The 14,901-nt window shown below is 41.6% G+C and overlaps 1 protein-coding gene across 23 annotated transcripts in view; it reads right to left on the minus strand.

Annotated features, from left to right (window-relative positions):
* The window catches only part of PTK2 (protein tyrosine kinase 2), a 168,616-nt gene that overhangs the window by 102,454 nt on the left and 51,261 nt on the right, over positions 1-14,901 (minus strand). For 22 of the 23 annotated variants that reach the window (XR_013997441.1, XR_013997442.1, XM_081116791.1 and 19 more), the window contains one exon: positions 10,328-10,494. The exons of the other annotated variant lie outside the window; for it this stretch is intronic. Coding sequence is in view for 20 of the 22 variants with exons in the window: in XM_081116791.1 (XP_080972917.1) it covers positions 10,328-10,494 (167 nt within the window). In the remaining 2 variants the exon portion in view is untranslated. The remainder of the gene's footprint in view (positions 1-10,327; positions 10,495-14,901) is intronic. 23 annotated transcript variants of the gene reach the window in all.

Consider the following 14,901-nt stretch of genomic DNA (forward strand, 5'->3'; position numbering starts at 1 on the left):
GTTTCCAAGCAGGATAATTTACACATTTCATTGGATGTTTACATTTCAGAAGATCCACCAGCAAGTCCATGAGCTCTACCTTAAAAGCTTATCCCTGTACAACTGCTTCTCACTCCTCCTGGTACTACTCCCCTAGTCCACCTTTGTTTTTTTAGCTTTGCATGGGTTATTGGCATAATTTGTTTATGGTTTCCTACATCTATCCAAATAGAGTGTGAATTTAATGCCATAGGCAGGTCTAGAGAGAGAAAAAGAGAAGAAAAGAGGTCCCTGAAACAGCCCCAAAACAGAAAGGCTGAGCAGGAGAAGAGGTGAATGGTTTGCAAAGTAGGCCAACCTTTACCAGAGGACAGTCTGGTGGCCAGAGGCTGCATGAAGACAGTGCTCAGACAAGAGGGATTATGCCTGCCACTGCACACTGGTGGACAGGAGGACTAAGAAGAGTCCACTCAGGACCCTCAGCAAGCTGGGTGTTGTACTCTGAACCACACATTACTTTGGAATGTATTTTTAAACTGATTAATATACTGGGGCATGTGCAAAATTCTGTATTTCTACAATAGGAAGAACAAATACATAATTTAAAACTGCTCACATTGTGTTCCTTCTGCTTTAATTATTAGGAGGTAAGTTTTATTATTTTATTAATACTGTTGCTTTATATACTTTGAGAAATGTCTTTAGGAATGTACAAGTTTAAGAGTTATATCTATTTCTATACTTACTACATTTGTGGTGAAATAGGACTTTTATTATTATGTAGTTGCCCTCTATATTCCCTAATAATGCTTTTCTGACTTAAAGCTGTTTTCATAGGCTATTAATAGAGCAGCGCCAATCCACCCCCACCTCCCTGGTCAGTGGGCAGTGACATTCTTTTATTCTATCTCTTTAAAAAAAGAACAGAACAGAATGACACTGAAAAGAAAACTTTAGACTTCAGTGTAAACAGTATGACTAGCATGGTTTATGAAATACATATGCAGACCTATTACACAGAATAAATTTTAAGATATATATACTGGATCATAAGGTAAAATATATTCTTCCTGTAAGCCAAAGAAAAACGTCTGAGCATTGCTGTTTTAGATAGCTCTTATGAAGAGCAAAGAGCAAATCCAAGATGGCAGCAGATTAAGTGGAAGCTACACTGACACTCTCCCAGGACCAAACTGGAATTACAACTAAAATAGAGAAAAACCATCCTGAATAATCAACTGAAGATGAATTGGAGAGCACCCTCAAAACCAAGAACCTAAAGCAGAGACGACACAGAGACTGGTAGGAAATGCAGAGGCATGAGAGGGCTGGCTGGGCTCCCACAGGCAGCAGCTGAAGTTCCGGAGGGAGATCTCAGCTGTGGGGGGGTTTCCATTGAGAACTCTGGGGTCTAAACTCCAAGGTGGACTCCCCAGCCCAGAGCACCAGAACTGAGAAAGGTGCCCACAAAACATACGGCTGTGAAAAGCAGTGGGGTTTCTGTCTGCCAGGGAGAGATGGCTGGAAATGCAGACACCCTCTTAAAGGGCCAACTTACGAAGTTTCTTTTTATTTTTAAAATTTACCTTTATTGTTGAAAGTATTACAAATGTCTCCACCCCCCCCACTGATCCCCTCCACTCTGTACCCCTCCCCCCAGGCCTTCACCACACTATTGTCTATGTCCATGGGTTATGAATATATATGCATATGCATATAAGTTCTCAGGTTAATCTCTCGCCACCCACCTCTGCTTTCCCTCTGAGATTCATCAGTCTGTTCCACGCTTTTATGTCTCTTGATATATTTTGTTCATTGGTTTATTTTGTTCATTAGATTCCACATATGATAAGATCATGTGATATTTGTCTTTCTCCAAAGGGCTTATTTCGCTTAGCATAATACTCTCCAAGTCCCACCATGCTGTCTCATAAGGTAAGGGATCCTCCTTTTTTTTACAGTTGCATAGTATTCCATGGTGTAAATGTCTGAGAAGATGTTTGATATGATTTCAATCTTCTTGAACTTGTAGAGACTTGTTTTGTGTCCTGACACGTCGTAAGTGTTTGAGAATGTCCCATGTGCACTTGAGGAGAATGCCTATTCTGCAGCTTTGGGGGGAAATGTTCTGTAAATGTCAATTAAATCCATCTGATTTAGTGTGTCATTTAGAGTCACTGTTTCCTTGTTGACTTTTTTGTCTGGAAGTTCTATCCAGTAAAGTCAGTGGGGTGTTAAGTCCCCTACTATGACTGTATTGCTGTTGATCTTTCCCTTAAAGTCCTCCAGAAGTTTGTGGGGTTTTTTTCCCAGCCTGTGTGGGTCTTTTGTTTTGAAGGGGGTCTCTTGTAGACAGCATATATTTAGTCATGTTTTCTTATCCATTCAACTACCCTATGTCATTTGATTAGAGCATTTAATCCATTTATATTTAAGGTTATTATTGATAAGTACTTATCTACTGCCATTTTAATTCTTTATGACTGTGTTTCTCTCTCTGTTTCTTCCTATTGTTACAGCAGTCCCTTTAGCACTTCTTGCAATGCTTCTATTTCTACTTCTTATTACAGCAGTCCCTTTAACATTTCTTGCAATGCTGGTTTGGTCGTGATAAACTCTTTTAGCCTTATTTTGTCTGGGAAGCTCCTTATTTCACCATCTATTTTGAATGATAGACTTGCTGGATAGAGTAGTCTTAGTTTCAGACTCTTGTTTTGCATTACTTTGAATACTTCATGCCATTCCCTTCTGGCCTGTAGAGTTTCTGATGAGAAAAAAGATGACAGCCTCATAGGAGCTTCCTTTGTAGGTAACAGATTGCTTTTCTCTTGCTGCCTTTAATATTCTCTCTGTCTTGAACTTTTGGCATTTTAATTATGATGTGTCTGGGCATGGGCCTCTTTGGGTTCTTCTTGCTTGGGACTCTCTGTGACTCCTGAACTTGTGTGACATTTTTCCTTCATCAGGTTTGGGAAGTTTTCTGCCATTATTTCTTGAAACAGGTTCTCTAATCCTTGCTAACTTTCTAGATCTTCTGGCAGTCCTATGATGACAACGCACAAAGTTTTGTGTGCAGCCACTCACCTTCAGCTCTGTCAGGGGGAGGGCAGAGTGGATTACAGCTGTGTGAGGAGAATCTAGGGTTGTGAGCTCTGGGGGTAGAGCTCAGAGGGAGCCCATTTGGATTCCTGTGCTGAGTCATTCCCCCATACTGTAGAGACATGTTTCTCAGGCAGACCTTTGCCATCCAGGCAGCTTTTGCCTGGGCGAGGGGGTGGAGGGGGGGGCAATTGCCCCACCCTGTGGAGTTTATGCCCTGCTGTGCTCTATAACCTGAGGCTCACTAAGAGACTGCAAATAACAATCACCCTGCAGGCAGAGGCAGGTCCTGGGGTGCTGTGAGTCTTTGCCTGATCTGCTTCAGGACCCAGGGCTTGGAAAAGTAGACCGTGGTGCACATCTTGGCCCTTTCAAAATGTGCCCAGCCCCAGCAGAGGGAGCCACAGCTGTAGATCACTGATAGTCCCAAACTGGATACTCAAGGCCAGTCACAAACTGCATCTGACATTAAGATTGGAAGTCCTAGCAGATCTACCTAATACACAGAAACAAACCCAAACAGGCAGCCAAATTGGGGAGGCAAAAAAAAATAAGTCCCAAATGAAAGAACAAGAGAATTCTCCAGAAGAAGAGATAAATGAAATGAAGATAAGCAATCTATCAGATATAGGTTCAAAATAATGATTGTAAGGATGCTCAACAGCAAAAGAAAAGAAATAGAAACTATGAAGGAAATTAAGAATGACAAAGCAGAAATAAAAAAATACACTGGAAGGAATGAACAACAGATTAGGGGAAACTGAGGACTGGATCAGTGAATTAGAAGACAGGGTAGGAAAAAAATCACTCAATCACAGAACCAAAAAGAAAAAACAATTAAAAAACAGGACAGTTTAAAGGAACTGCGGGACGACACAAAACATAACAATATTCACATCATAGAACTGCCAGAAGGTGTAGAAAGTGAGCATGGGTTAGAGAACCTGTTTGAAGAAATAATGGCAGAAAACCTCCCTAACCTGGTGAAGGAAAAAGTCACACAAGTTCAGTAGGCACAGAGAGTCCCAAGCAAAAAGAATCCAAAGAGGCCCACATTCAGACACATCATAATTAAAACGCCAAAAGTTCAAGACAGAGAGAATCTTCAAGGCAGCAAGAGAAAAGCAGTCTGTTACCTATAAAGGAGCTCCCATAAGGCTGTCATCTTTTTTCTCATCAGAAACTCTACAGGCCATAAGGGAATGGCATGAAGCATTCAAGGTAATGAAAAGCAAGAATCTGAAACCAAGAATACTCTATCCAGCAAGGCTATCATTCAAAATAGATGGTGAAATAAAGAGCTTCCCAGACCAAAAAAAAAGGCTACAGGAGATTATCACCACCAAACCAGCATTACAAGAAATGTTAAAGGGACACCTATAATAAGAAGTAAGAAGAAAGAGAGAGAGAAAAATAGGCATAAAGAATTAAAATGGCAATAGATAAGTACATATCCATAAAAACCTAAAAAAATAATAACCTTAAATGTAAATGGATTAAGTGCTCCAATAAAAAGACAGGGTAGTTGAATGGATAAGAAAACATGACCCAAATACATGATGTCTACAAGAGACCCACCTCAAAACAAAAGACTCAGCCCTATGCAGTTTGGCTCAGTGGTTAGAGTGTCGGCCTGCAGATGAAGGGTTCTGGGTTCAATTTCAGCCAAGCACATACCTCAGTTGCAGGCTCGAACCCTGGCCCCAGGTTCAGGGCGACCAGTCAATGTGTCTCTCTCCCATCAATGTTTCTCTCTCTCTCACCCTTCCACTCTCTCTGAAATGCAATGGAAAAAAATATCCTCAGATAAGGATTTAAAAAAAAAAAAGAAAAAAGGACTCAGAGGCTGAGAGTGAAGGGATGGAAATTTTTTTTTTTCCATGCAAAGGGAAATAAATTTTAAAAAGCTGGGGGAGCAATACTCATATCTGACAAAATAGACTTCAAAATGAAGCCCATAACAAGAGACAAAGAAGGCCACTACATAATACTAAAGAGATTGCTCCAACAAGAGAATATAACCCTGGTAAACATGTATGTACCCAATATAGGAGCCCCTAAATATCTTCTGGAGGAATTTAAGGGAGAGATCAACAGCAATACAGTCATAGTAGGGGACTTTAACATCCCACTGACTTTACTAGATAGATCTTCCAGACAAAAAAATCAACAAGGAAACAGTGACTCTAAATGACACACTAGATCAGATGGATTTAATTGACATTCACAGAACATTTCACCCCAAAGCTTCAGAATACACATTCTTCTCAAGTGCACATGGGACATTCTCAAAGACAGACTACGTGTTAGGACACAAAACAAATCTCTAGAAGTTCAAGAAGATTGAAAACGTATCAAACATCTCCTCGGATACACTGCCAGTGGGAATGCAGACTGGTGCAGCCACTACAGAAACAGTATGGAGTTTCCTCAAAAAATTAAATATTGCCATTTGACTGAGTGACCCCACATCTAGGAATATATTCTGAAGAAACCCACTACACTAATTAGAAAAAATTTATGCACCCCTATGTTCATAGCAGCATAATTTAGAATAGCTAAGATCTGGAAACAGCCCAAGTGCCTATCGGTAGATGAGTGGGTAAAAAAAACTGTGGTATATTTATACCATGGAATACTATGCAGCTGTAAAAACGAAGGATCTCTTACCCTCTGGGATAGCATGGAGGTACCTGGAGAGTATTATGCTAAGCAAAATAAGCCAGTAAGAGAAAAACAAGTACCACATGATCTCACTCATATGTGGAATCTAATTAACAAAATAAACTGATGAACAAAACAGATCCAGAGACATAGAAGCATGGAGCAGACTGATGAATCTCAGAGGGAAGGCAGGGGTGGGGGGTGGTGAGTGGGGGGCAGGGGGCGGGGGGAGAGATTAACCAAAGAGCTTATATGCAATATATCCATAGCCCATGGACACAGACAATAAAGTGAAGGCCTGGAAGGGGTGGGGGCAAGTGTAGGGTATCAATGGGGAAAGAAAGGGGGCAACTGTAATACTTTCAACAAGATACATTTTTTTAAAAAGAGAGAGAGAGACAAAGGGTTTGAAAATGATGGCATAGTCCCTGGTACACAGTAGGTACTTTACATAAAGTAGACTCACAGCTGGTTGATGGTCCTGTGGCTCCCTCCCTTCTGACCCAGGGTAGTTACGTGGGATCAGGAGAGATGGGCTCCTCAGTGTGTATCTGTGTCAGTTCCCAACATTCTGCTCCTGTCTCCTACACTGTGCAGCAGTTATTGTTCCACTCCCTCACATTGTCTGTCAGGGGCAGTCTAAAGAGCAGATGAAAAAGAGGAAAATGACTCTCCACAGACCAGCTTTCTGGTCAAGTTAGAGGGATGTACAGTAGTGAAACACTAAGTAGGAAATAGTCATATCTGGTTTTATATATCTAGAGGTTTTTTGTTTTAAATATGTATTTTATTGATTTCAGAGAGGAAGGGAGAGGGAGAGAGAAACAGAAACATCAATGATGAGAGAGACTCATTGACTGGCTGCCTCCTGCATGTCCCCTGCTGGGAATTGAGCCTGCAACCCAGGAACATGCCCCAACTGGGAATCGAACCACGATCTCCTGGATCATAGGTCGATGCTCAACTGCTGAGGCATGCTGACCAGGCTAGAGCTTTATTTTAATAAAAGAAACAGCATAATTGCATTAATTGCATCAAAAGATTTTGTCACTGCAAAACTGTGTCACAACTGAGGGAATCCTGTCTGCTTGGATCTGGAAACCACAATTCAGGTCCCTAGTTTATCTTGTGGTGGTCCCCAAATTGTAGGGAAAGGGTCTAGCAGGAAACAAACCATTCCTGTTCTACAAGTCTTCTAAGTCTAAACCTAAATAGTGATGGTGTCACTAAGGCTCGGGAGCAAGGGGCAAGGTGTTCTTTGGTTTCTCATTCCTCTGATCAGAGTCAGCTGGAGTCAGGGGGCAAAAAAGAAATAAAAATAAATAAATAAGAACAGAGAGCTGAAACACACCTTTCCATCACACACTAATAATCTGACCATTTACTGTTCGTATACTTGCATTTATTTCTAAAATCTTATTTGTGATTCCTGTTTCTCCTGATTCCTGTGCTTTCTTTTCTCCCTTTCTTGCTGGTGGCTGCATTTCTCTAATACCTACTTATCCACCTGCTGTTGAAGTTATAAACTCTATTTCTAATGTTTTAGTTGTTACCCTAATATATAATTTTAGAACTTTGCTGACAGAGCTTTAGTTCTGATGACCTCTGCTCTGCCATGATTCCAGTAGTTGAGTTCTACCTTTTTAACAGAAAAAAATCAGTTATTATCACCATTTTTGTTTATAGAACCAACACTTATTTAGATGGACCCAATTATCTGGCTGGCATTCCTCCTTGCATCTGAAATCCTCCATCAGAAATCATTCTCCTTTTCCTGAAGGATGTTTGGAGGAGAGTCCTTTGGGGGTAAACTAAGAAAAACATCTGTGTCACCCAGTTCTTGATGTGGAATTTAACTGGGTAACAGGTGCAGCTGGGGTTACTCTTCCCCACCACTCTGGAGATCTAGCCCACTGTTCTCTTGGCATCTATTATCACTGTGAAGAAGTCTGGATTTTTCTCTGGTTGCTTTTAAACATCATCTCTTTTTCTTTTATACACCGTTATTTTACTCTCATCTGCCAAAGTGTGGATTTAGTTGTATTAACCCTGTTTGGGATTTTGTTAATCCTATATTTGAGGACTCCTGTCATTCATGGATTCTAGAAAACGCTCAGCCATCGTCTCTGGATTAGTTCCTCTTCCTTCCTATCAGAAACAAACTGACCTTCTCATTCTTCGTGTCATGTAAACTTGCTTTCATATTTTCCATTTGTTCATCTCTCTGTGCTATGCTTTGGGCAAATTTTCTCAGATCCACATTCCTGTTTACTAACTTTTAGCTATATCTAATCTGCTGTTTTAGCTATACAGTGATTTCTAGAACTCCTACTTGTTTTTTCCTTGGTTTTTGTTGTTGTTGGTAATCCTCACCTGAGGATTTTTTTCCATGGATTTTTTTTTTTAGAGAGTGGAAGGGGGAGAGAGAGAGAAACATCAATTTGAGAGAGACACACTGGTTGGTTGCCTCCCGCATGCACACCGACCAGAGCTGGGAATCAAACCTGCAACCCAGGTATGCGCCCTTTACCAAGAATCAAACCCATGACCCTTCGATGTGGAGCCCAACGCTCTTAACCATTGAACCACACTGGCCAGGGATGTTTGGTTATTTTTAACAGTCTCCTCTTCATTAGTGACACTTTACATTCCCTGTCCTTTGAAATACACAGAACCACATGCATTAACCTTCATACCCTGGGAAACACCACATCAGTACCAAATGTGTCTCTGATCATATTTTCTTTCATTACCTCCACATTATATCGACCCAATCTTCACTAGTCTTATAAGTCTGGCTGTAGTCTCAGCATTTTAAGATTACATTATTCCTATTGAGATGGGCATGCTGATTTTAAACACCCGTACTATGCAAGCAGCCAGCTAAGATTCAAGCCAAAGCTGTGTCACAAACCACCTGTGAGAGCAACTTAAATCAATATTGTTGTGCCTCTGTTTTCATCTGTAAAACAGGGGTAACAATAGTCTTTACCTTATAAGGTTTGGGGAGAATTAAGTGAAATATACATTTTACGAATTACAAACATACAAATATAAATACACAGCATATAGCTGGCACAGCTCCTGGCTCTTCGCAGCCACTCAGTGGTGATGGCCCTTCCTCAGTGTTATTACTGGCAGCAGCATCTTCCCTCATTGCACAGGGTAGGCCTATATGAGGTCCTATCTAACCCAGTCCAAATGGTTCTTACTTTTGAAGATTCAGGCTCCATTAGATAAAGTAGTGCCTACTCAACTTTACCTGAACTGATAAAATAATTGGCTTGAACAAAAACAAAACTCATATACTCAGAGATTTACATTCAATAAACATTTCATGGAGCACCAAGAATGTCATTGTAATAAGTATGCCTTTGACATGTCTAATAAATTAAGAGGATACTAGAACTAGGTGATGAGCCACACTTACCTTTGTTCCTATAGAAACTATTTGAATATTTGTTTTATACGGATTTTTGTTCTATTTTCAAACATGCTACTAAAGAGTGTCTCTCTACTGCCGAGCAAGCATTTGTAGCTTGTACACTAGCAGAACAGGCCAGAGACTGTGTTGTGACCTGTTTTCAAAATAAAGCTCCTTTAAAATAAAATAAAAATACTAGAAGTGTGTTAAAAACACCTGCAGGTACTGTTGACGAACTTTTGGATAGTCTTAGTTTTTAAACACTTATTTGATTAACTGACTAAATAGTTGGAGCTCAAACCTGCCCTAGCAATTGATGTATATCAACTAAACTATGTTGTCATGGAATATTTTGTTTGCTCAGCTCCTGCTATTTGATAAATCTGAAAATACAAGTCTTTTTCTTTAATAAACTCTAACTGGCACAAGACTTAATTCAACTAGAGGTTTATGAACCTAAACATGTTAGTTTTTCTCTGAAAATGTCTAACCAATGCAGATGCTTGGATGGAAGTTGCTGCCATTTGACCACCAGCTTCAATCACAATCTTCTCTATTCCTGCGGTGTTGTCTACAAACACGGGACCCATTTTCACAAGTCATTCTCTTTCCAACATAACTGTGTCAGATGTACGACTTCCTACTAGCATTACTAGGAGAGAACCAGGGAAAGGACAACTATAGGGAACTCCTTTAGTTCACCTGAGTCATCAGTTTCATTAAGTCAGCACGAGGCACTAGTAGATCCCTTTCTGATGTAACCTCCTCTGTGAACATCGAATACACAGCCCAGGACCACACAGCAAGCAACGCAGCCTAGTAATGAGATCACTGGTGTGGCCTTCCCAGGCACATCAAGTCCTGCTGCACTAAAGGATGTAACAGAACAGGGCTGGAGCTGTTAGGGTGGAGTCGGAATAAGCAGCACAGACAAGGGACGTGGGACCAGCAACAGACCATCATAGCGGAAGAAGTCAGCAGTGCCCCAAAGACACACTAAACAAAAGTTAGGACACACTGGTTGACAGTGACCAGTCAACTTCATACAGGAGTAGCAAGGACAACCAGTGTGAAAAGTAATCAAAGACATTCACCCTCTTGTGTGTGACTGAATACAGAAAACAGATGTGTGAGCGACATGAAGCAGGTGTGTGATCTTACTTCCACTCCTCCGGCGGGTGTGCGAGCTCATACTTCTCCCTCACGCTGGAGACGCCCATGTCCAAGTGGAGCCAGTGAACCTCCTCTGACCGCAGGTGACTGAGCCGAAATCCATAGCAGGCCACGTGCTTTACTTTGTGACTGTCCACTATCTTCTGAATGATGCCCTAAAGATACCCCCCAAAAATGACTGTTAAACACCAAAAACTGTATGCTAAAAATTAATGCAATGGTCATTTCTTTTAGTTAATTATCAGAAATCTTTGTTCAAAGAGTTTCAAGTTAAGTAAATTACTGAATTTCACCTAGGACTCTTTTTTTCTCAAATAGTATTTTATGAACAGGTCAAAGTTAAAACAAAAAGAAGCTCTTTCCTTTCTTTACTGGTAAACAAGACATGGAAACTAAAATACAGTCTGTCACCCCCTCTGCAACATCCTCAGACTTGCCACAGCACACCAGCCACCCTTACATATCACTTGCCGAGGATCAGACCCTAGGATGGGGGTTACACTTTCTGAACCAAGGGTAGCGTATTGTCTGAGACTAGGTGGCAAACTAATATAATTTTTTAAAAACACACATTTGGGAACATAAAATTAAGACAATTTTTCTGATAAAACTGATATATGGAAAATTATTTGAAGTTGGGCCTAACCAATCTATTTGCACTCCAAAGATTAATATGCAGCAATCTCAAATAGCCCCCAAATCTGATGTTTCTAACACGTTGGCCCATGATTTCAGAAGAAGGGAAGATTTGAAGGAGGCCATCAGAGAAGGCTTCCTCATAGGAAAGGGAAGTTTCTCCTGGGGCTGTGGAAAGGGAAGCAGTAGACCTGATTCTCGCCCTGTGTCTGCACAGGTGTGGAAATCATGTGCATGTGTGTTTGTGAATAGGGACATGTGGACGACTCACTTGGGAACACAACGAAACCATCCGTTGCCCTTGCGTGGGGGTGTGCTAATCACAGTCCCTGAAATCTTCCCAATCATTTAGGCCATAAATAAGGTTTTTTTAATGATGCTGATATTAACACGTAAATATCTATTAAAGATAATCATCACTGGTTTTTAAAAATTTACAACTGAAGCAACCATAACTTAAAATGTAAGACACATCTTAAAAGTCCTGTACAGGGTAGTATTTCTTTATGACAGCACAATGGTGTTGATACAATTAAGGATGCTCCCAGCCCTCCCCATAAGATAGTAACATATATTATACACAAAAAGTGGCGAGAACCCCGAGTGTCTACACTAAGGCAAGTTGCATGCTATGCTCTTGTTTGTGGCCGCCCTCCCTATCAGACCGCTCAATCCCAGGACAAGCTCTGTGTCAAGCACAGGAGAGTGTCGTGGGAGGGAGAGAATGAGGGAGGGAACAAAGGACCAGGCTGGAAGAGTCAATGACAGCTTTCTAAAGAATTCTCATGGGACAGGAAAGGATGGGTGGGACTGAGCTAGGCATAAAATGTCCTTTCTGCCTTTGGATTCAAGACCAGGAATTTGTGACAGAGCCACTGGGAAAGACAGTGTAGGCTGTGCCCTACCGGAGGGTGGACAGCCAAGGGGGCAAAGGGGTTGGTGAAATAGAGCCCAGGCTCTGGGGTGGGGGTCTGCTCAGAGGAAGGGACATCTTTTTCTAGTAATTCTCTCACTGGCGACTTCTGCAGCTTCTCCTTGCCAACACTCAGATCCCTGAGCTGCACAGGATGGGGGCTGGCGCCTCTTCCAAATTTCCACACAGTTGCCTTTGTCCACAGCCTCAGCCCTGCCAGTTCAGAACCAAGCTCACACCAACACCAGCTACCCTGCTGAAGCACAGGTCATCTCTACCCTACAATAGCTTGGTGCTATGGCCTGCCTTCCTCCTGTTAGGGCCACAGTTCACGTCTATCTATCTAGCCATCTGTCTAGGTGCACTTGTCTGTCCTTCCATGCCCAGACACTGTGCAAGTGCAGGGCACAAACTATTCCTTATACTTGTATTTTCCACTCACACCCCAGAAGAAATCCCACCTTTCCTGGGTGCCCTCCCTCATGATCCCTCGTCAAGGCTACTCCATGTCCTCTGAACTCATAGGGCACACAGGAGCCAATCTGCAGATAAACAGTATTGATCAGACAAGCTCAGCCCAGAGCTGTGGTTTTCCCTTACTAGAGAAAAACAGGTTCCTGGTCAAAGTGGGTGGATTCCAGGTATACTCTGACAATAATGTGCACGGGGTTAGTTAACACGCTGGATGTAGGGTATAAGCAAAAGAGGAGTGAAAGATTATTCCAAGGGACCTCAGGGACTCAGAGAAGGGAAGCCCCTAGACTAGGCACTGGGCAGCTCTTTTCAAGTAAGAAGCGTCAAGATAAAGAAGAGAGGTACACATGCAGCTGGGCAGCATTAGGGTCAGACGGGGCACAGGTGTGGAACAGGCAGAGCTGGACTAATCCGTGACCACAGCTCTAGGAGACTGTGGAGACACGAGAGAGGAGCCAGGAGAGGTGTTCAAGGAGGCACGGGTAATGTGACCATGGTCCCTTGCATCCTCTTAGTGTTCCTTCCTGGGTTTGTTGTTTTTCTTCCTCCATTATGTCATCTAATTCTGTTTGCAAAGAAAGCCTATGATATTAACTTCTTCTACCCTTATTTTTCTGTGGAGAACTTCATTCCACATTTCATGACTGATATTTGATCTGGTGTAGATTTCAGAGGTACAAGTTCTGTTCCAGTATCTTTTCGCACTTAGCATCTTTGATGAAAAATCTGCTGTGAATGTCTTCTTTTTCCTAAGAATTTGGAATTCCTTTCCACTCTTTTTATTCTGAAGCATCACTACAACGTTTCCAGATGGCCAATCTTATTCCATATTGTCCAGCATGGGCTAATCTTGCCCTATATTTACCTGCAGAGGTGCCTGGAGTGTGGTGTGGACATTTGGCCAAAGCTACAACCAAGCTAAGTGATGTTTGCAACCATGGGCTCCTGGCTATTTAGGGGTAGAACATTCCAGTCTGTCAGCATTGTTTAGTCATCATAACTGGACGTATGTCTTGCACCTGATTTTGGGTGGCACCTGGGCAGTTACACAGGTTGAGGCTGGTTACTAGATGCCCATCTTACAGACTCACCACAAAGAGGCTTTGGTTCTCCTCATACCCAGGTGCTGCACACATGGGCCAGCGATGGTTTGTGCGAGTCTGGGGCCACAGGCCTGCACCTGAGATCTCAGCTTACTTCCTTCAGTACCTTTTTTCCACTGTGGCAGTTCTGTATACTTTGATATAAACAGTGGGGTCCAGTGAATCCTTTCAGCAACCAAACTTTTAAGCTAATTAGTGTATAATTAGCACAAAAATGTTAAATTAATTGAAGCATGAGAAATAAATAAAACCTCTGTAATGAATTAGGACAAGAATCCAGACATTTTCCTGGTGAAAATAAAATTCTCCAAAGGTTCTGGTTCTTCAGAGCGAAGCAGTCTCTCTCACAATTACTTTCTAAAGAGCACAACTGTCCAGCACAAATACAGTGCCAGCCACATAGGTCATTTAAATATTTCTACTAGCCACATTAAAAAAGAAACAAGTGAATTCAATGTTAATATTTAACCCAATATGTCAAAAACAGTATCCTTTCAACATGCAATCACAATTACTGATGAGCTATTTTACTTTTTTTTCTTACTAAATCTTTGAAATCAGTGTGTATTTTTTCATTTAAGGAATGTCAGTTCAGACTCAAGACATGCATTTAGTAGAAGAGCATGGCTACCACATCGGACAGTGTGGCAATGGTCTACGACTGAATTTACTTATTCAGCAGCTGAGGGTGAAAATAAGCTATCTCCATCAGAAAATGGTGGGCATGGCTTCCTCTTTGCTACCATTACATGGTCCATTTCTTTCTGCCCAATGACCACACTTCTACTCTTAACTACTCTCCCACCCTATTTCTGTTCTAAAGCCACCAGGCCTTTCAAATGCTGCGGGTTTTTCCCATTTACTCTTCCCTAACAATCTATGCTAGTCCCTGCATCCATAATCTGATGCCCCTTCCTGGGGAGAAAGATGTCCTGGGCATGCTCTTCATTCAGTACCATGTGCAAACTCATCCATCAGTTAATTTATAATTAAAATACTGCATTTTTTAAAAATTGAATTTATTGGGGTGACATTGGTTAATAAAATTATATAGGTTTCAGGTGTACAAGTCTATAAATACATCACCTGTATATTGTATTGCGTGTTCACCCACCCCAACTCAAGTCTCCTTCCATCACCATTTAGTCCCCCCTTTTCCCTCTCCTACCTTCCCCCACCACCCTTTCCTTTGTGTAATCATCATACTGCTGTCTGTGTCCATGAGGTTTTTTTCTTTGTTTAATCCCTTCACCTTTTCCACCTAGCCTCCCAACCACGCTCCCCCTGGCAGCTGTCAGTCTGTTCTCTGTATCTATGAACCTATTTCTATTTTGTTGGTTAGTTTATTTTGTTCATTAGACTCCACACATAAGTGAAATCATATGGTACTTGTTCTTCTCCAACTGGCTATTTCACTTAGCATAATACTCTCCAGG

The sequence above is a fragment of the Miniopterus schreibersii genome (assembly GCF_964146895.1).
Source record: "Miniopterus schreibersii genome assembly, chromosome: 17".
In the NCBI taxonomy this organism is placed as follows: Eukaryota; Metazoa; Chordata; class Mammalia; order Chiroptera; family Miniopteridae; genus Miniopterus; species Miniopterus schreibersii.